This window comes from Coturnix japonica, chromosome 2 (assembly GCF_054131305.1).
Source record: "Coturnix japonica strain WE chromosome 2, WE-NBRP24, whole genome shotgun sequence".
Taxonomy (NCBI): domain Eukaryota; kingdom Metazoa; phylum Chordata; class Aves; order Galliformes; family Phasianidae; genus Coturnix; species Coturnix japonica.
Genome location: NC_140664.1, coordinates 55,194,363 through 55,215,555, shown reverse-complemented (window position 1 = coordinate 55,215,555; position 21,193 = coordinate 55,194,363). Strand labels below are relative to the sequence as shown.

The following is a 21,193-nucleotide window of genomic DNA, read 5'->3' as shown; positions in this document are numbered from 1 at the left end:
CTTGCTGATAATGCCAGAGCACCTAGGCAAACTGCCTACATATCTTTTCTCAAAGCAGGAAACGAGTACCAGAATCTACCACTGGCAAGATCTGGTTCAGAAAACACTGCCCTCAGCCAGGTACAGAAGTGTTTTACCTACAGAGAGCAATGGCCTCAGCTCTACTTCCAGGACAGAACTAAAGTTTACCAGCACACACAGTGTCAGCTTTCCTTGTGCACTGCCCAGAGCATGCAATCACTGCTTCTCAACTAGGCTTTAAATGTGCTTGGTTGCCTCAGCAAAATGTAAATCCATACACAGATAACTGAGCAGAAGCCCAGAACTAATACCAAAAATTCAAAAGCAGTGCTGGGGGCTTCTAGTCACCTAAACACTGCAATCAGAGCAGGCCTGGACTCTGCAAACAGTGACAGTGCCCACTCTCTCAGTTCAAAGGAGGCTGATCATGGGTTGCGCTCATTCAGATATAGTTCAGTGCCTGAAGTCAGGAAGCCCAGCAACTGGTCTACTCAAGTGCAATGCCTCCCAAGCTCATCTTCTGACAGGCTTTTTGGTCTGTTGTGGTAGGTAAAAACCTTGTCCTCTTCCCCTTCCTACTATTATTTTACCCTTTTACAGCCCACTGTGAAACCTATGCTGCAAGCACTCTGAATACTTTCTAGTTTTCTCTTTAAACACCATGTTACACCCCAGTCAGTGGTGCTCCACTGATCTTTACCTTGGGTGCTGACTCGACCAGCTTGCTGTTCCTGCGGTCCCAACCGGCCCCTTCAAGGAGAAGGCCGTATATATAGACCCCACCGATGTCAGCAGGAGGCGGGCTGGCCACGTCTTCTTTCATCATCTTGGTCACCTCGTTGTGCAGAACAACATTGTCAAGTGCCCATCCTTTTGCTAAATTTGAGCGTGTTGTCTCCTGCCTCATGGCAGTGAGGAAGCCCTGAGGAGATCAAATATGACAAAGTGGCCTATTTAATGCATAGGTCTATCTCATCTCATCTCACCTTACACACTCACTTTACAACAAGACAGAAGGGTTTACACAGCTAGCAAATAAACGTGATTTGTAAGATTTTAAATGCAGGTAATTGCTAAGGCACCAACAATACTGTGTTTTCATATACTATATTACCTTTCCTTGTAGGAACGCTGTAGAAATGCTTTTCAGTCAACAGTTCCCAATGCCTTTTACAGACCACAAAGGAAGTACAAACTGGGATCATGTAATTAACTGCTGAAATGCCTCTGTCTGCAGGGCAAAACATAGCTGCTGCTCAGTGCAAAGCTTCAATGCCCTAACACAGCATGCTGCTGCAGACACCAGCAAGATAAACACTCAGCATTTCAGTAACAGACGCTGGAATATGTTGCCCAACCCAGCGAATGCCCCCACCCTGGAAGCACTGAAGGCCAGGCTGGATGAGACTTTGAGCAACCTGGTCTAGTGGGAGGTGTCCCTGCCTATAGCAGGGGCTTTGGAACTAGGTGATCTTAAAGGTCCTTTCCAACCCAAACCATGCTATGATTCTAAGAAACTCATTTTCTGTTATGAAGGCACAAGAGGGATTCACTGAGAGGACAACTAGTAATAGTGGAGGCTGAAGGAAAGAAAAAGAAGCTACATACAGTAACAGCAGCATCTTGGTCTTGGTGTAGGGCTAGCATCTGACAGCTGAGCCTGGTGCTTCTGCTGCAGGCCTCAGCAACTCCCAGCAATGAAGCACCCCTTCCATTATGAGATGACATTCATGAGCTCGGATGTTTCAGTTAAATGACATTGGTGGCTTCTCATTAATGCCATTCCAGGAACCCCAGGACAAGTACTGCAAAGAGCTTTCGTGATAGCAAAGATAATTGTAATTGCATTTGAAGTAGTTGAGAACTCTTGCACACCGCTAAGGGAGACAGGATTAAAGGCCAAGTTCTTCTATCAGAATGGCCATTAAATGAAAGCAGAATCCTTGTAGTTAATTTGGGGAATTTTAATTTGGGGAAGCATGATAGCACCGTTAGTTTAAAACACACAGCATTCAGTGCCTGAAGGCCCCACTGGGCCACCAGACCCAAATCTACTGAAATATGAAAGGGAGAAGAGCAGGAAGAGGACAGGACAGAATAGTGACTGCACTAAGGGAATCAGTTCAAAGGCTCTGTGGAATATGGATATAAAAGTAAGCTCAGATCTGTACGTTGTCTTTAGGGATAAGATTCAGTCAGCAGACTTTTCTTGCAGAGATGACTGAACCTATATGCTCTTTGCAGTGGGACTTGTAACATTTATATTCCCATTAGAATGAGTCCTAGATGGCGTTAAAGCCAGCAGTTGGGACAAGGAGCCCCAGTTTTGATTTCTAGTGTCAAAACCTGTTTTAATTTCTAGTATATTTTCCCTGTTTGGTTAGTTGCTTTTTCAGTTGTTTTTTTGTTCTTTGGTTTTGGAGTGTTGCTTTTCTTTTTGTTTTTGGTTGGGTGGGTTTTTTGTTTGTTGTTGTTTTGATTTTGAGCTGGGAGATGGTTAAAATTTTGATCCGCAGAAAATGATTTCTTCTTTTCTCATCTGTTATTTCCCGAACAACTTCCTGGCCTGCTCACTGAAGGCTGCTAAACATTGGCTCCTCTGCCTTCTGACAACCCTTGCATACTAACTCTGAACTTTCCAGAATCAGGCATCTACGGAAGCTATGACATGAAGTAAAGAAACCAATGTTTATTGTGAACAAGATCACATAATCTCTTATACCTTGCTTGTGGGGTTCCTTTTTTGTCACTTATTTTGTATGTCCTACAACGAGCAAAATATTGCAGGGTTACTATGGAATCAAGCAGGCTCTGAGCAATGGAGTCATTGCACTTCATCTTCCTATTAGCATTCACATTACTTTGGCATCTCAGGCTCTTGAAAATAGGCTGGGGGTTCATTATGCTGAGCACTCTACAACCAGAAAGACAGTTCTGCCTCACGGGGCTTAAAATCCACATACAGGACAAGTGACAGCAGCTGGATACAGCGATGCAAACAAAGAAGCAATAAAGCAGTATCCAGCACAATAAGGCAATGGGAAGGTAGAAATGGAAGATGTGCAGTGCTGTGGTTTTGAGGACCAGATCCAGGAAGCACTCTTTGTTTGGCTGTTGTCTTGGCTCAGTGCAGACATACAAAGGGAATCATTTTTTGTCCACACAGAACCCTCAGCTTGCCCTCATTTGTTCCACTATAAATAAAAATTAACTTCTGTGCAGCCACTGAATTTATCCCAGTATATAACCAGTCCAAGGGAAGGCAAAGTCAGGTCTTTTTCTTTCTTTCTTTCTTTTTTTCTAATTGCCAGAGTGTTTCATCCTCCCAGTGCTATAAATCTACTTTATTGTCTTCTGTTACCTGTGGCATTTATCCATCGACTATAAAGTGAGCAGTGAGATCTATGCAAGTAGGCAAATTACAAATTATTTAAGAGCTGCATTTCCTCTCCCAAATGAAAGGATTTTTTCCGAGTTTCTCGGCAGTTACAAACAAGCCATTAAACCATTAGAAACAGCACTTCATCACCTCAGCTTGCTTGAGAAGATGGAAATCAATTTTCTTAACATGTGAAATAATGGTTTTAAGCACAGCAGCGTTATTAACAAAAATAATATTTAGCTAAATAGAAAATGCATCTTTGTTCAGATAGATTTCTCATAGAACCTTCCCACAGCCTGAGTTACAGAAAACAGAGACTACAGAAATAACCATCTGATTATGAACTCTGTGACTGTCAGCACCAATGGTTGTTTAAGTCAGGTAAACACATCTACTTCTGGATTTGTTTTTCACTGCACAGTCTGTATTTAGGGACTTCTGGAACTATGTGTCATGAAGTGTTTAATTTTAGAATTTCTAGAGGCTTTCTCACTTACTATGCTCTATTAAATCGTGACTTGTCTGGGGACATTTTACTCTGATTACTTGGCAGCTTTATTGAGGAATCCAGACACATGGATCCGAAGAAATGCAGAATGCCTCAACTGGGCTGGCCAAAGTTCAGGACTGACACAACCCCAAACAACAAAAAGAAAGCCAGTTAAAACAGCCAGTACAAAATCTGTGTCAGCTCTTCCTCATCTGTAGCACAAAAGCAAATAGTAACAAAAGCCAAAGCCCATCAGGGTTGCATCCAACCTGATCATTGCAACAGTTACTTAGGAATATTTTAGTGTTCTTAACAAGTCAAGTACAGAAGCATAATTGTTTCATTAAAACCACTTCTACTCTCTTTCATGCTTTTGCTTGGGAACCCTTTACTCAGGGATTTTATAAGCACACTTCTGTGCTATAAAGTTGTATGGGCAGACAGTTGACAGACAGTCTAGATGATAGATGAGCATTTCCCAGCAGTAGTGCTAGAGAATATTTGCCACTGTTGCTTTCCCTCTTCGAGGCAGCTGTTCCAGCTAGCTTTTGCATTGCTAACAAGTACTGAGATTAAAATACATCTTTAAAATAGCTCTTTGCTAAGGCTCCACAGCAACCTGTTGGCTGGATGCTCTCCCAGTGACTCACTTCCACAATTCACAGTTCCCATAAACATCTGTGAATCACAAAAAGCTTTAATGAATGTGGTTATCTGTGCAGGGGATCTGCACATCGCTGAAATATGTGTGCTTCACCTCTTTTAACTCTGCTCTCAGCTGTTCCCCTTTTTTGTTTGTTTTTCACTCTCTATCTGTGTTTTATTTCAGGGTGCAGGGCAGGGGCTGTATGTTTTATTTGTCTCTCCAGATCAAGACTGTCACAAGCCTGGGGTAGTATAAATAACAAGCCTTCCATTTCAAGGAACTGATTTACAGGGATTAAGAGTGAAATCCAGATCCCTATGTCAAAGTTTTCAACCATACCTTGTTTCGTCCTGTGAGGAGTATTCACATAATGAATGAACAACATCAGAAGCACAGAATGGTTTGGGTTGGAAGGGATCTCAAAGCCCACCCATCTCCACTCCCTGCCATGGTCAGGGATGCCCCCCCCACTAGCTCAGGTGCCCAAGGCCCCATCCAATCTGGCCTTGAGCACCTCCGGGCATGGGGCATTCCATTATTTTATGGTGTCCTTCTTTTGACAAACAAAACATTTCTTAGATTTTGATCTTAATTTGTGTTATATTCAAGCTAAAAATGTTTTTAGATTTTACCTAGGATAGTTACGATGGAGTTAGCTTGAAGTTTTCTCACTGTGTAATCTATTACATAGCAGTAGGTCTGGCAAACCTACCTGTGGATTAAAGAACCCTGCCAGCCAGAACTGATTTGGTCGGCCATCCAGAAGCCAAGTGCTAAACTGCTGGTTTCTTTCAAGAAGCTCAGTAAACCAAAATCCCAAAGTTGTAGACTCCCAAGAAATCCGAAACCATAGTTTGGGAATTCTGGCATCATACATACTATCCAATGCATCTCGCAGTTCTTCTGACATAATTATGGTTCCTGGAAGATAAGTAAAACATTCAGAATGAACTTTCCCCAGGCTCACAAAGGCAATTAAAATTTTCAAATGACATCCTGAGTCTAATAAACCTTCTTTTGTTGTCCCTTAATTGCACACCTGTTGCACCAAAGTCTTATCAGTGTGTAGTTAATTTGCACAAACTTATAAGGCTCAATTCAAAGGAAATGTGACAAGATAAAAGATATTTTGTCTATTATTTTGATCAGAAACAAAGATTTTTTTTTTTAAACAACTCCTTCTCCTTCACATACAATATTTTTCTTCATTATATTGACACTGCCTTTGGAATGTGATTAATCATTTAAAACTTTTTAATATATTTTAATGGCTCCCAAATACATGATCAATGATAGAGATATACAGTATAACTCATCTATATCCTCAGCATGTACTGACAGTTATGATATTCATGAAATTCACTGCTGTTAATGATAACTTTGTACACTTCCATTATCAAGATTGCCAATAGGAAAAGAGTACATAGAATAAAGCTAGAGGCGAGATTTATTTGTTTTTATATTTATTTTGGCAGTGTATGCTCGTATTATCCATGCATAGTACTGTTTTCTCCATTAAAATATTGGCAAATATGTGATTATTATATGACACTTGCTGTTCCATGTGCCAAAAATTCTTACATCTTACCAGTCTGTACTCTCAGCAGTACTGACAGAATGCACATGGCTTATATATGGGATAGGATAGGATAGGATAGGATAGGATAGGATAGGATAGGATAGGATAGGATAGGATAGGATAGGATAGGACATCTTCTGTATTCAAGCTGAAATATTTTAAACTGAAGAAACTGATCTGATAGCCCCCATTCTGAATATATGTTCCTGTAATAACACTGTTCTACATCATCATATACACAACTGCTGTTACTGACAGAAGGGTTATTTGGTGACTGTACAGATGAAATGCACTTGCCTGTCCCAATATATCTGTATGGAAATGAGGCCTGTATTAAGCAGGCATTCCAAATACTTTTCTTCCATTGCAGGCTCCCAATTGAGGAGAAAAAGGAGAATATCCAGAAATCAAACACCAGCTTTTAATTTAGATGAAAGCAGCGGCTACTCCGAACACCTGTATAATAGTGTGCAAATCTGCTGCTTTGTAACTATATATCAATGTCAAATAGGCTTCATTTTCTACTAGCAGATAATTGTAGAATCATTTAGTTTGGAAAAGGCCTTCAAGACCACTGTGTCCAACTATCTACTATCTGTCTACTATCTATTGAATCCCATCACTAAACTATGTGCCTTACTGCCATAAGTGACTTGCTCTCATTTACATGCATCTCTTTCTATGCAGAAAATGCTATGAGAAAAATTGCCTCTTACAAAACCCCAGATATTAAAAAGTGTGACAGCAGTACAGACTACAGCAAACACATCAAGCTATTCTGCCTTCTCTGTAATGGCTTCACAGACAGGTTCGCATCTGTGTTCTGGGATATGTAAAAAGTCTTTTATAACACAATTCATAAACATCCTCTTTAGGTATAAACCACCTCTAATAGAAAGCTAAGCACAGGCACTTAAGGAAGAAGTCACTCTGTGTCATCTCTCCTTTGCATACAGAAATGTAGTATTAGATTGTACACTTGATTAGCCCTCTGGAGGCAGAAAAAGTGAAAAAAAAATAATGCAAAACATGTTGGCTGTAATTTCAGGCTAACCTTAGTGAGAGTAGAAAACAGAGTCCCCTTCTCAGGATCACTGCCATCTGAACTGAAGAATAGCACTTTCACATTTGGTTCTTTCTTCTTTAGAACCAACTTTCTCCTGGGGTTATGAGGGAGCCACATTTTCTTCCCAGCTCTGGGGAAGCCATTCTATGATTCAAACTGAACACGGTTCAAGAATACTAGGCACTTGGTGTTGCACTTGGATCAGGACAGTCCCAGACAGGAGTAGAGGCTGCAAGAGAAACTGACTGAGAGCAGCCCTATGAAGAAGGATTTTGGTTTCCTGGTGGATGAAAAGCTGGACATGAGCCAGCAGTGTGCACTTACAGCCTGGAAGGCCAGCTGTGTTCTGGGTTGTGTCAAAAGAAGTGTGGCCAGCAGGAAGAGGGAAAAGATTGTCTTCCTCTACTCTGCACCTGTAAGGTTCCATCTGGAATACTGCATACAGGCCTGGGGCCCCCAGTACAAGAAAGATGCATTGTTGTTGGAGTAAGTCCAGAGGAGGGCCACAGAGATGGTCAGAAGGCTGGTGCATGTCTACTACAAAGAAAGGTTGAGGGAGCCAGAATTGTTTAGTCTCTCAAAAGAAGGCTCTGGGGATACTTCATTGTGGCCTTCCAGTTCTTGAAGGAAGTCTGTAATCAGCAAGGAGACTGACATTTCTCATGAGCCGATAGTTACAGAATAAGGGGGAATCGTTTCTAACTAAAAGAAGTGAGAAGCAGATTAGATATTGGGAGGAAAATTCTCATTCAAAGGTTTGTGAGGCACTGTAACAGGCTGCCCAGAGAAGCTGTGAATCCTCCATCACTGGAGGCATTCAAAGACAGGCTAGATGGGGCTCTGGGCAGCCTGGTCTACTGGGTGGCAACTGTGTACATGACAAGGTGGTTTGGAATAAGCTGATCATTAAGGTCCCTTCTAACTCAAAGTAGTCTGTGATTCTATGAAGAGACTGACTTGATGAATGTTTATTCAACACAGGGGTAGATGACACATAGTTTAAGAGGCCATATGATTCTCTGTTGGATCACATCTACAGATGAGCACAATTGTTTCTAACCCAGAAAGAGGAAGATTTCTAAGAATGATCATCTGCAGTCTTGTTGCAGTGGTATTACCTCTAATTGTTGCTTGGTTCTTTAATTTCCTTGAAGATTACAGGCATATAGAATTTCTACAGGGGGAGTTCTACAGTTCTGAATACATTCTAAATATTACTGAGAGCTTCTGAAAAGGAAATAGTGTTTAGATATAATGTTGAGTATATCTTTTGTCGAAATGATATTTAAAAAATAACAACAAAACCAACAACAACAACAAAAAAAAACACAACACAACCCCCCCCCCCAAAACGATAAATATATACACCTATATACACCTAATCTAGGTGTTCCTGCTCTGGCAGGGGGATTGGACTAGGTGATCTTTCGAGGTCCTTTCCAATCCCTGACATTCTGTGATTCTTGCAGGCAGGCTGGAGCTTTTCAAGTATGTACATAAAACCACTCTGCCTCAAAGTGTGGTGCAACCTCTCAGGATGGCTGCCCGTAATGACTCATAGCAGCTGCTGAGAGCGTTAGGCCAGAGAGTTCTTGAGGATGAGGTATGTTCACAGCCGTGGCCTCGGTCATATAGTTGCATAAATATTCCTAGTGAGTGGGTGTCAGCCCTGGCAGTAGGCATACAGTGCTTGAATTTCAGCACTACAGCACACCAAATGACATCTGTGGGTATCAGGATGCATTCCTGCAGCTATAATGCTCCGATAAAAATAAAAATGTAAGAAATAAAGTAATTGTCAGAAATGAAATTGATAGTAGATGAAAAAAAATAACAGTATCTTTCTGGAGAAGGGTGATAAATGCATTTGGAAAACTGTATTTGATAAACCGAATGAGTACTGCAACACCATGCGCTTCTCACATTTAACTTCTTAGAAGATCAAAGCCCTGGTTACCATATGAAGAGACTGAATGTCCTATGAACTTAATGTGACAGGCTGGAAAGTATTATGAATCACACAAGCCAGCTGTTAGTAACTGGGTTATTTTTGGCTTTACTTTACGGTATTCCCTCTCTTGAATGGAATAATGCTCATCTGAAATGGCTGATGGGAAGGTCAGGTCAGTTGAAGATGTTAGGGCATTTTGATACTCCCAAAACAATACTTACTGTAACCATACTTTCCAGAGTACATGCAGCTTTGGAATTAGAACTTCCTTTTTTCATTGCCCTAAGTTTATTAAGTCTCACTTTCAAATCACATCTAAATTTACCTAATTGGTACATAGCAAATGAGTTCAATCGATCTACTCGGTTCTGAGTGTTACAAGTTTTATTGCTAATTAAGTAGTCTGTTCTTTTAAACTGATCTGTATTTAGAGCGACTCATTCAATAGGCATAGTGTTGTTAATGGACTACATCAGGAATTGTATTATTTCACATAGTTGGTCCTTTCCACTATCACACCTATCTGGAAATGGTGGGATCTGTAAAGTCTGGATCTACACTTTCAGTTTTACATTCAGGAAAATATCTGGATTAGAAAGCATTTATTTCCCATACAAATGACTGGATGAAATTAGAAATAAAAGATCTTAAACTCCAGCATGAACCAAAATAACCCTCAGTTCACAGACTGATTCTCTTTCCACAGGCACAGATGTGAATAAAAAAACAAAAAAAACCCAAAAAAACCACAAAAAAACAAAACCAAAACCAAACAAATAAACAAACAAAAACCCAGAATAATTATATATGATATAAATGAGATGAAAAGGAGTTCGCTTTTCCATCAAGTACAATTTGCCAGTGGCTGTCATAATTATAATAGGGCTGGAGACCACCCCTCGAGAACAATACTTCCTAGACAATGAGTCTGGGCAGAGTACTGTCCTGTACAGCCAGCCTTAACAGTACACAGAGGAGAAAACTCAGCAAGAGCATCAATTCATTCTTCACTATAACTGTAACAACTACAGCAAGTTGGTCTTTTCAGCCTTTAATCCCCACTGAAGCCTACATCCAAAGCAGCTGGGTTTGATGTCAGATCATTCTGGATGGACCACACACTGACTCCTTGCTTCTGTCACCAAGCTGCAACTCCCACTTTATTGAATGTGCTGAAGAGAAAACCCAAATTTGTTTGTAATGTTATAAGCCTTCCTCTATTTCGGCTTTATGGCATCAGCTGACTTGCTGGTGCTTTCCCTAAAGAATGCATTATTTATTATTCTACCCAGAGGAACTGCATACACAGAGTAACAGATTAAAAATAATAATAAAAAGCTCATATATATGTTTTCCCCTGCCACAAATCTGATCTTTTCTTTGCAAGCTGTAGCTGTTCCTGTGAGCAGACTGATCACTACTGCTACGCTGAAAGAAATCAATTTCTTTGCTTCAGACAATCTTTCCTATTTCCCTGTTTCTTCACTTGCAGCACTTGGGAACTTCAGCATTTGGAGATGCTTCCCAGGAAGCTCTCAAAGCTCATTTAACTACAGTGAGCTGCTTTCATCCTGAGCCACTCAACAGTTCAGCACTTCCTTTTGCGTCTGGTCCCCAGAATAGGAAAAGTAAATCAGGCAGGCAATCCCTGCAGTGTACAACACACTCCCTATTTTTTACTTTTAGACTATTGTTCTCTCCAGCCGCACCCAACCCTTGCCTTGTTCTGCTTTCTGTTTGTTTCGCACTTTCCTTTTCTGGTAGAGAATCCTCTGATTTAATTCTTCAAGCCAGGAAAGATGAAATAAGAAACTTGAATTGCATGATTTATATATATATATATAAATACAGAGTTTTCTGCAATCAATAGCAAATTCCTTCAGTCAGTAGGAAGAAAATTCCAAAGTAGACTCATACAGCCTAACCTCACAAACAGCTCTAAAAACTTACTCCAGTACCAAACGCACTTGCCTACATCCACTAAAAGACTGAAAATAAATATTTTAAATCAATAAATTGAACATATGCACACCTTAAACAGCAATACAAATCATTACTTTAAGCTAGAGTAATAGAACAGGCAGAGAAATGGCTTTCTGTATTTTCTCTTGAATGTGTTTCTAAACAGTTTTCCTGGCCAGCAAGCATACATGACAGTTATTTAGAGGTCTAGAAATAATATGCCACATTTTGCAAAAGACAACAGGAGGCACTGTGGATGAGAACTAAATAATGGATGAGAGATGCTGAGCCAAAAGTAATGACACCTTAGGACACATTAGGCTCATCCTTCCCATTCTTCAAATGAATTTCCCAGCATTTATTCCATGAATACCTTCACTGAGTGCTCTTAATCATCTTCAGATAAAATCATCATTCAGAAGTGGAATACACAGATCCCAACAAGCCTTACACACACATCAGGATCAGTAAGGCAAGAGCCTGAGATCTTTTAGTCCAAAAGTCTATGGCTAGGGTCAACAAGATGAACTAAAACTCTACGTCTAGCAGTTTAAAACTATTGTTAATCTAAATTCAATCTACCTATTTTAATGTCTTCTCATTTTTGCAGCCAATGGGAAGAAGAAACTCTTTCCTTTCACTGGAAACTCTTTCCTGCGAGCTCCAGCAAGACTTGTTTCCTGAGCTTCTGTTTTTCACCATATAGAGCAGAACAGATTATTGCCTAGTTCTTTTGGAGTTCAGTTACATTCTTACTGTAAGGTACAATGAACAGAAATTGCTTGCAGCATCATGATAAAAACACTACTACTGAGATCACAGTATTCTGAGGCTTAAAAATAGTGAACCTATCTCATTATTCCAGGTGCTTAACAAGAGTTTGTGTATGAGATCTAGGAACACCAAGAGATTCCTATTATGTAAGCAGGACTAAGTGTTACCTCATGTCCACATGAAGTCTTTGGTGTTTCAACATATTCTTATTTGAATGACAATAAGGAAATACCTAAAGCAAACACACACTGGCTATCAACAAAGTACAAGGAAAGTGAGGAGCTACAAGCAGGTAATTAAATAGCTTTTAATAAGGTAGCAAATTAATGACTGATATCAAATCAAGCAAATCAAGCTTGGTTGTGTAGGCAATGCACAGTGTGCATTATATGCATGAATTTAAGCTAGCTTTGTAACATGGTAAGTGCCATAGTGTAGTTGCAGTGGATAGTTTGTTTAAGGCTGATAGAACATCTACATCAGAGATGTTATAATGACTTCTGAAGTTACTGCTCCTATTGATTCCACCTCCCTTCCTTTCTATGTTGACCTTATAGCTTATGACTCCCATAGATATTTGTACAATGTTTGCCTTGTGTACCAAGTAAAATGTATGGAATAAAAATCCCAGGCCAGCAAGTCGTGAAAACAGATCTTTACATATTAATAGTAAAAGCTTTTAGAGGGTTTTCTGCATTCTCAGATAAATGGTTAACATTAAAATGACTTATCTATCTCTGCAAGCATTGCAAAAATAATAGTGGGAGTTCTGTGATCACAACATATATATATACACATACACATGACACAGAAGTATAATAGTTCTGAAGTTTTGTACATGGCTTCAACTTCTCATGAGGTAGGCAGTTGTAAAGGTTTAGTTTGAATACACCGCTGAAAACAAATGCCAAGTGGATGCAGATCAAAGCAGGATCTAGATATACTCATAAATAAATGAGCTAAGCATTTTTGTCTTTCATGCTACAGGCTTTTACACAGACTACTAAGCCAGTAAAAACACAGTGAATAAAACATATTAAAAAGCCGGTTTTATTTCCATTGAGAAGGATTCAGTGTCTACTTCCAATACTACTACTAGCATTCTCCACTGCCAAGATTCATGGAAGTCGCTCAAGAGGGATTAGGGATGACTGCCACAGAGCCTCCCTTCCCACTTCCTGGGCAATCAATAGTCAAAAACAGAGCAATTGGCTGGGACATAATTGAGAGTATGAAGTGCAGCTCCAATCTAATTATTACAGTATGATCAAAAAGATGTACCTCTCTGGGCAGCAAAGTTCATTGGTGTTATTCAGGCTTGGTCATGGGTGCCAGCAAGCATGTTGGAGACATGCTGAGCATCTTCACCCACTCAAGACAGACTGGGGATAACTCCCACAGAATCTCTGTGCTTACTTTCTTCAGTGATAGAATACACATATAGGTGCCAGAGACATTTACCAGTTCTACTGCAGTGCATGGAGGTACATGTAGACCTCCCTCCTCTCCAATCTCACAGATAGGTTAACTCGAAATCTGCCTGTACTCAAACTGAAATGGGGACTAGGAATAACTGACTAAGCTACTACTGTTCACTTTTTTTATTTAAGGATGCCATCTTCAGTGGTAGAGATGGCTGAAAGTGCCCAGTTCCTAGTAAACAGCTACAGTTAGTATGCCATGCCAGAGGTACATACCCTTCCACAAAAAGAAGGCAAAGCACGTACACAGGAACACTATAGCTTCTATATTGCTCTGCAAAGAATATTGTCACTCTGCCAGAGGCTTAAGATCTGCTTTTCATATCCCATTAGGATCTGGAGTTTTGGTTCAATCCTCATGTCTCACTACTCCCCAGATGAAAAGATGAGAAAACAGCTCTCTTTCCTCATCTCTAAACAGTTGTCCCTGTTTGCAGCGCAGTCTCGATTTAGGTCACTTGAGAGAACAATCATCACTGCTGTTTTCTGATTTATGTGAAGCTCTGTATTACACCAACTGTGAAATAAATTCTGGGCAATCAATAAGTAATTAAAACAGAACTATTGGTTGGGACATAACTGAGAGTACAAAGTGCAGCTCCAATCTAATTATTACAATCTGATCCAAAAAAAGTAGCCCTCCAGGCAGCAAAGTTCATTGGTGGTGATGCAGGCTTGGGCATGGCTGCCAACAAACATGTTGGACACATGCTGAGCATCCTCACCGCTCCCAAAAGCTGAATACTGTTAATCTGCCCTCCAGTCAGAGGAACAAAGCTGGCTCTACTAATTCCTTCAGCATCTCTCATGTTCAGCTGCACACAGACTCTCACTGAGGGGGGTTTGTATTTCCCCAAATATAACACAGTGAGCAACAAGAAAATGACAAAGTCCGTCTGTTTACATCCAACCTGCAGAAATAAATAGTGTGACCTCCTTTCACAAAGCCACACGGTACACAAAGACTGAAACTATAATCTGAAACACAATATTTATTTGAAAATTTAGACCTGCTATAAGCAGCTGCTGGGATCTTAGCAGGTTCATGATGCCAGGGCCAGATGCATGACAAAGGCAGATGTCAAAACGCACACAGTCTATTTGAGCATGCTAATCAGTGTAGAGAAAGAGGAGCACAGGAGATGATTTGATGCTCCGGTTGACTAGTTTTGGGAGATCTATTATGAGAGAGAGTGTTTTTCCCCTTTGCTGAGGCAAGACAGAGAGCCTACATTTTCTTTCCATCCCCTAATTAACGCACCACGGCTTGCACCTGATGCATCATGAATCTGCCAGAAGCCATTAATCGGTATTGTTAACTATACATCCCATCTTGTTTTCAGAGCAATTTCTCACTATATTTAACTTGCCTTTCCCTGAGAAATTATAATGTTTTAGGGGATTGCACAAAAGTTACAGCATTAACTTGATTAAGCACCTGGTAGAGGACTGTGCCCACTGTGCAACTGAATACTAAGTGCAAAGAAATTATGTTACTCATCCACTTGTCTGCATAATATTGTACATTTTGAGGCTGTCTCAATCAAAGAAAGATTAATTATTTCTTGGATATAAATCATTATTTTAATTTACTTGAAGAGGGACTCTATGCACATATACAAGGGAACCTTGAGCTCAGTTTTGAAATAGAAGACTTCTTACTTGGTCTCTGCATAGATTATTACAGGATATGGAAACTAATTAGCTGTACTGGAAAGTAAAGCAAGACAGATCAGTGCACTGCCATCTGTACCAGAAGGGACTCATTTGAGGCACTTTGACCTTCTCCCTGCAGGGACAGCTTGCTCTCAGGTATTTTCTACCTCTTTGCTGGAGAACAGGAGAATTGGGTGAGATTTTAACCACATGGAACTGAATCCATCCAGCATCATTTTGATTACTGTTAATTCTTGCAACATTTAAGCAACACTATAGGATATTTGCTGGATATTTCAACTCTTACAGAGGAGCAAAATAGGAATCAGAAAGCAGGCAGTAATATCATTCTTCCTTCTTTTCCCTCACTCCTCTTCTGATCAAATTCTCCATCTGCTTCTAGTCACCGGCACACCTGAGTTATATTAAATGCATTCAACATTGCTGACTTTCAGCCAAAGTCTCCTGTCTCTCAAAGACAGAGCACTTTGTCTTCTCCTTTGATGGCCAAAAGCAGAACCCTGTCATTCTCTTTTGACTGGCACTCCTACTCACTTCAGATTCCATTTAAAGACATTCTATTTGGTCTGTGAAAATTACAAATCCCATCTTAGATTAGAATCTTTGTCGCTTCACCTGACCATTCTGTCTCTCAATTATTTAGCAGCAATGCCCGAACCTTCTTCAGTATCATCATGCCTCAGCTTAATTTCATAAATGATTCTGGCACATGACCTGATCACATGATTCAACTCCTCTGAGGTCTGCAGAGATGCTAGAGAGAATTACTGAAGTGCAGTAATGCTGTAGAACACATTGAACTGCAATACTGGAGCATGTACAAACTGAATAAATTAAGGTGGAATGCCCTTAGAGATGCAAACAGGAATCTATAAAGGCTATACTATGACAAAGAGAGAGAAAAAGAGAAAGAGGTTGGTGGGGAAAGAAAGAAAACGTGAGAAGTGGAGGAAAAAAGGGGACAAAAAAAGAGAAAAAAAAAAAGAAAAAATATTTATTTAGTAAAATAGTAAGAACAGTTTTTAGTAATTAAAAAAAAAATTACAGCTTACTTAGTATCATTCTTACCATTGTAACTTACCATCTATAGCCAATTTGAGATCAGTCAGTGTGGTTCGAACACTTGATATAACATGTTGCATGCGGTCAATTTCTTGACGGAGGAATATATTCATGGGTTGAATAGCTCCCATCTTTTGAAGCTGGGCTTTCACCTAAACAGGAATAGCGAAACTCTATAAAATTTAATCTTCTGATTCCTATGCAGTAACTTTTGAAAGCAAAAGATGGTTGTTTTTTTCAACTGTATCCCCATAATTCAAGAAAAAATAATCTTTTATGTAACAGATGGCCAGGCAAGGCATGTGCCAGCATTAAGATTTAGCACAACCTGACTCATCAGCTCACCAAAAGGAGATGCTCCATCAGTCTAATGAGGGAAAGTTCCCTCTTTTGGAAAGAACACAGCAGTTCCTTCAGTCCTTGCTATGCCACAGAGTCTTAGATCTTTAAAAAAGAAAATCACATGCGATATAAGGGGGATGTTTACTGATAAATCCATATTTCCAGATCATGTTATAGGTGAACTTTCTCAGCTGTGCTTGCCCTGCTGCGTTGAAATAATGCTACGGACTGATAGATAAAAGCAGTGCAGTATGTGCATCATTTCGCAGGTAGAAGCTTCTGGCCTTCTTAGTTTTCAAGGATAATGGTATCACACAGTGTTCAGAGAACATTCTCAAAATTGAACTGTTCATGTCACTTAAAGACACGTCACAGAAAAAGTAGCAAAAGCCAGAAAATCTCGTCAGTGAGGAAAGGCTGAGAAAGCTGGGGCTGTTCAGCCTGGAGAAGAGAAGGCTCCAGAGAAACCTGATAACAGCTTTTCAGCATCTAAAGGGGAGTAACAGGAAAGAAGGGGACAGACTCTTTAGCAGGGTCTATTGTGGTAGGATACGGGGAAATGGTTCCAAACTAAAAGGGTGGAGATTTAGATTAGACATAAGTAAGAAGTTTTTTACAATAAGGGTAGTGAAGTACTGGCACAGCCTGCCTAGAGAAGCAGCAGAAGCCCCATCTTTGGAGACATTCAAAGTCAGGTCCAGGTTCTGAGCACTCTGACCTAGCTGTAGGTGTCCCTTCTTATTGCAGGGCCAATGTAAAGGTCCCTTCCAACTCAAATGATTCTGTGATACAGTGATTCTAAACCACGTCTTCTACAGGTCACATAATATAATGTTTTTTAGAGAATTCTTGACTGTAAGACTTTCAAGCGTTTTCCTCCCTGTTGTAAGCCATCTTTCAGAAGGCACTGGCCTGCTGTCTGAACTTGCTGAGCTTATTTCGAGCTTACTAACAAAAGATGATGAAGAAAAGAAGTTTATTACTTTGAAAGAACGGAATATCATTGGAATTCTACTGCAGCCAAACAGAAACTACTTTGGTCATAAGTCCTTTGGATTGTGCTTTGTATTTTCCCAGATACAGTCATGTATCTATGTCAAATACTCATAGGAAACACTATTGGAGCGTACCTTATTATTGCATCAAGTAGCAAATCTCTGCAGGATAAATATAATGCAGTAGTTGAGTAGTTATAACTGCTAGTATAAATCAGTAAATGCTTTGACAATTTCCATTCTGCAAGTTTCAACCATAAGCCGAAGAAAATACATTTTTAACTTTGTAAGCTATTCTCCTTGGGAGACAGTTATCAGCAAGGTTATTCATTATATTTTAATCACAAAGTCCCATGAGTTTGTCAGACAAAATGTCCAAGAAGTAGGTGCCAGCCAATTATGCTAATGCTTTGCAGTCTGACAGTTCATTTTAGTGACTGAGTTAATGTATTTCTTCTGTAAAAAAATTCCTAAAATCAGCTATCGTGAGACTAGAGTAGGGACAATAAACTTGGGGGGGATAGTTTATGTAACTAGCTTTACTTTTTTTTTTTCAGACTAAATTCAGGGAAAGCTGCTTCCTGACAACTTCACAGCCAAATCTAACACACACACACACACACAAAGTTTGATTTTTTCTTCTGAAATACTTAGAAGAACTCTACTGTATGACACTAATAAGAGTGGGATTATACAGAGTACATCTTATGCATTCTGTGCTTTAAATAAGAAATAAACTTTTTTTTTCTAGTCTGCAAAGTGTGTGTTCCTTTGGGGCATAATTTAGAATAGGAACTTTTCCTGTCTGAAGAAAAATTGTATGAAACACCTTGTTAAAGGTGTTATTTTCCAAAATATTGTAATTTAATAAATTACAGAGAGAAGATAAAATAAACATTCTAATATATTACTGCAGTGATCACAGCACAGCTTAACCAATTTATTCTCAGAACAAAAAACAAAAAACCCCAGCCATCTGATTCTTTTCATGTACCTCTAAAAATATCTGCAACACTTTGAATAATGGAATGAACCAATAATGCAAAAAAATTTTAATCCACCCTAGATAAATTCACAGCACTCAGCCCCGGAGCACTAAGCATAACTAGATATAAAAACTGAAATAATGACATACTTACGACCCTGTTGTGTACAGATCAGTCTTGATCTGAGCTGAGATTTACTAGGTGTAAGATAGTGCTTTTCTTGGAAACCTTGCTGGTAAGATTAGTTTTAAATACCAGCTCAGAGGTATGATTGACTGTTTTGTATTAGCATTCTTATCAAGCAATCAGATGAGTTACTGCCCGTGCTGTATTTATTATGACATAAAGAGATGGATCTTGACTGACAGGAAAAAAAAAACTCCAAGACAAAACTCACTAACCAAAATAGCCTTTCTGAGATTAATATACTAATTCCATAAAGCCCACTTACATCTCCTTCTCAACATGAAATCATCTGTCAGCTAACATAAAACGAGGTGATTTAAAGAAGGAAATGAAATCATAATCTTAATAGCTCTCCCTGTATGATTTTGCAGTGCATATTTCTACTGTATGAAGCTCCTCTATGCACATTTTGTATCTGACTTCAGGTTACCAACTCCTTTGCCACTGCATACTGTGTCAGATGACCACTGTATCTGATAGGGCTAGTAACTAAGCCAAAGACACCTTAGATCAGATGAGGAACGTTCTGCATTTGTTTTTTCGTTGTTGTTGTTTTAGCCAAAATACTACACTTGATGCATTTGGCCCCAGGCATACAAACTGGATTGAATTCAAATTAAACTAACCCAAAATATATGCTTCAGTGAGTCTGATGTAGTTCAGCCACTGGTAAGTGCTCAGCCTACAGACCCAGGCAAGAGTTAGACTAAAGCAAACTCCAGTAAAACACCTAACACACGCCAGGGTCCTCAAATGAACTTCCACTGCCATATAGTAGTTCCTAATGCAGACTTAGCCTTAGTGGAGGATGAGGTAAAATGATGACTGTGAGAACATTTAAGGAAGAAAAACATTGCTATTGGGGTTGAATGCCAATATAGCGCAGTATCTCTGGAACGTCTCCATGTCTATTCACTTGTAATATGCTTTTCAGGCTACAAGAAAATGCTTTCATTATAAATCTCTGCATGTGACAGGCTGACATTTACTCTTGCATCCATCTTCACTCACATGGACTGATCAGACCTAATAATTTTACCACTAATCTTTCTAACAAGCAAAATCCAAATGCAAAAATGGTTAAGAAAACAGAAACTTCATCCTGCCTCTGCTTTTGGAATGAGGAAACTGAAGACTGTTTTAGGTAAGGAGGGAGGTTTATTTTGCTTTAGCTTTACCTGGGTCGTACTGGAGTCTGATAAAGCATGCAAAAGTGACTTGTTTATAGGTTTTTGAGCTGACGTTTGGTCAGTTGTATGACTGGGAAGATGAATCATTACAAGAACATAACAAAAGAAACTGCATGTCATGCACAACAAAGGCTAATACTTGGGAAATGAAAGTCTTTGTGTGGCAGACTATATTTCACACTGTATCAAGAGAAGGTATGTCCAGAGCTCTCAGAGTCATTTGACAATTGGTTTCAGTGTCAGCCACCACTATCCTACAATGTTGGGGCTTTCACTCCAAACAAATGAACTCTTTCTTACTGGAGTCACAAGAACTGAACAAAGATTGCAGTGGAACCTACCACTTTCACCAAAGAGAAATTGCTTCTACTTATTTTCATTTGTTTCCTAATTCTTTCATTTCCTCACTTCTTTTCTGCATTGACAGTATATCTATAACGAGATTTTTGAAGACTACCACGTAATGGCCTTTCTGGAACTCAATATTCTGCTAAAAACAAACCAAATGGCACTGTTAGGACTACCAAATGTTCTTCTTTTGCTGCTCTTATCCAACGAGGTGTGTATAGGAACTCTCTTTGACACTTTACCTCAGTCTCTTAAAATTTGCTAGACCATTTTTATTTGTTTCAGGATTGTTAAACTGATTTAGTAGGTAGTAATGTCCCGAATGACCAAATGTTCACTTAAACAACAGAATTTGGTCAATCTCTTTTTTTTCAGGTATCACAGAAAGAAACTGCATAATTCATTTCACTCCTTGTACTTGTGAGCAGAATTTCACTTTACTCCTTCACTTATTATATTCAAGACTCCACTAAAATCTGTAGCTTCTTCCCTCAAAAAAATATTTGAAATCTCTCCCTTCTCTTCTGCTCTAACAAAATTGTCAGCCATATGTTAGAGAACATTCTTTTTTAATTTTGGTATTCTATTCTACTTGGCATTTTGATATTTTGTTTAGCTTGGAAAAGAAGAGGCACCAGGGAGACCTCACTGTTGCCTTCCAGTACTTAAAGGGAGCATACATACAGGAGAGGCTGTTAACATGGGTGGGTAGTGATAGGACAAAGGGAGATTGGTTTTAAACTAAGACACAGGAGGTTTATGTTACATATCAGGAGGATGTTTTTCACACAGAGGGTGGTAACACATAGGTTGCCCAAGGAAATCTTGGATGCCCCATTCTTGGAGGCATTCAAGGCCAGGCTGGATGTGGCTCTGGACAGCCTGTTCTGGTGGTTGGCAAACCTGCATGTAGCAGGGGGGTTTAAACTACACAATTATTGTGGTCCTTTTCAACCCAGATCATTCTATGATTCTAGGATTGATTATCTGATTCTGTATATTCTCTTTTATCATTTTATGCAAGCTGACATTTAAAAATGTAGCTTTATTTACCG

At 39.5% G+C, this 21,193-nt stretch overlaps 1 protein-coding gene across 1 annotated transcript in view; it reads right to left on the bottom strand.

The window, feature by feature from the left end:
* LOC107309909 (dynein axonemal heavy chain 5-like) overlaps positions 1-21,193 on the bottom strand; it is a 140,147-nt gene that overhangs the window by 1,247 nt on the left and 117,707 nt on the right. Inside the window, exons 74-76 of the mRNA XM_085539832.1 lie at positions 16,111-16,243; positions 5,252-5,460; positions 722-943 (exon numbers count right to left, since the gene is read on the bottom strand). Coding sequence (XP_085395958.1) covers positions 722-943; positions 5,252-5,460; positions 16,111-16,243 — 564 coding nt within the window. The remainder of the gene's footprint in view (positions 1-721; positions 944-5,251; positions 5,461-16,110; positions 16,244-21,193) is intronic.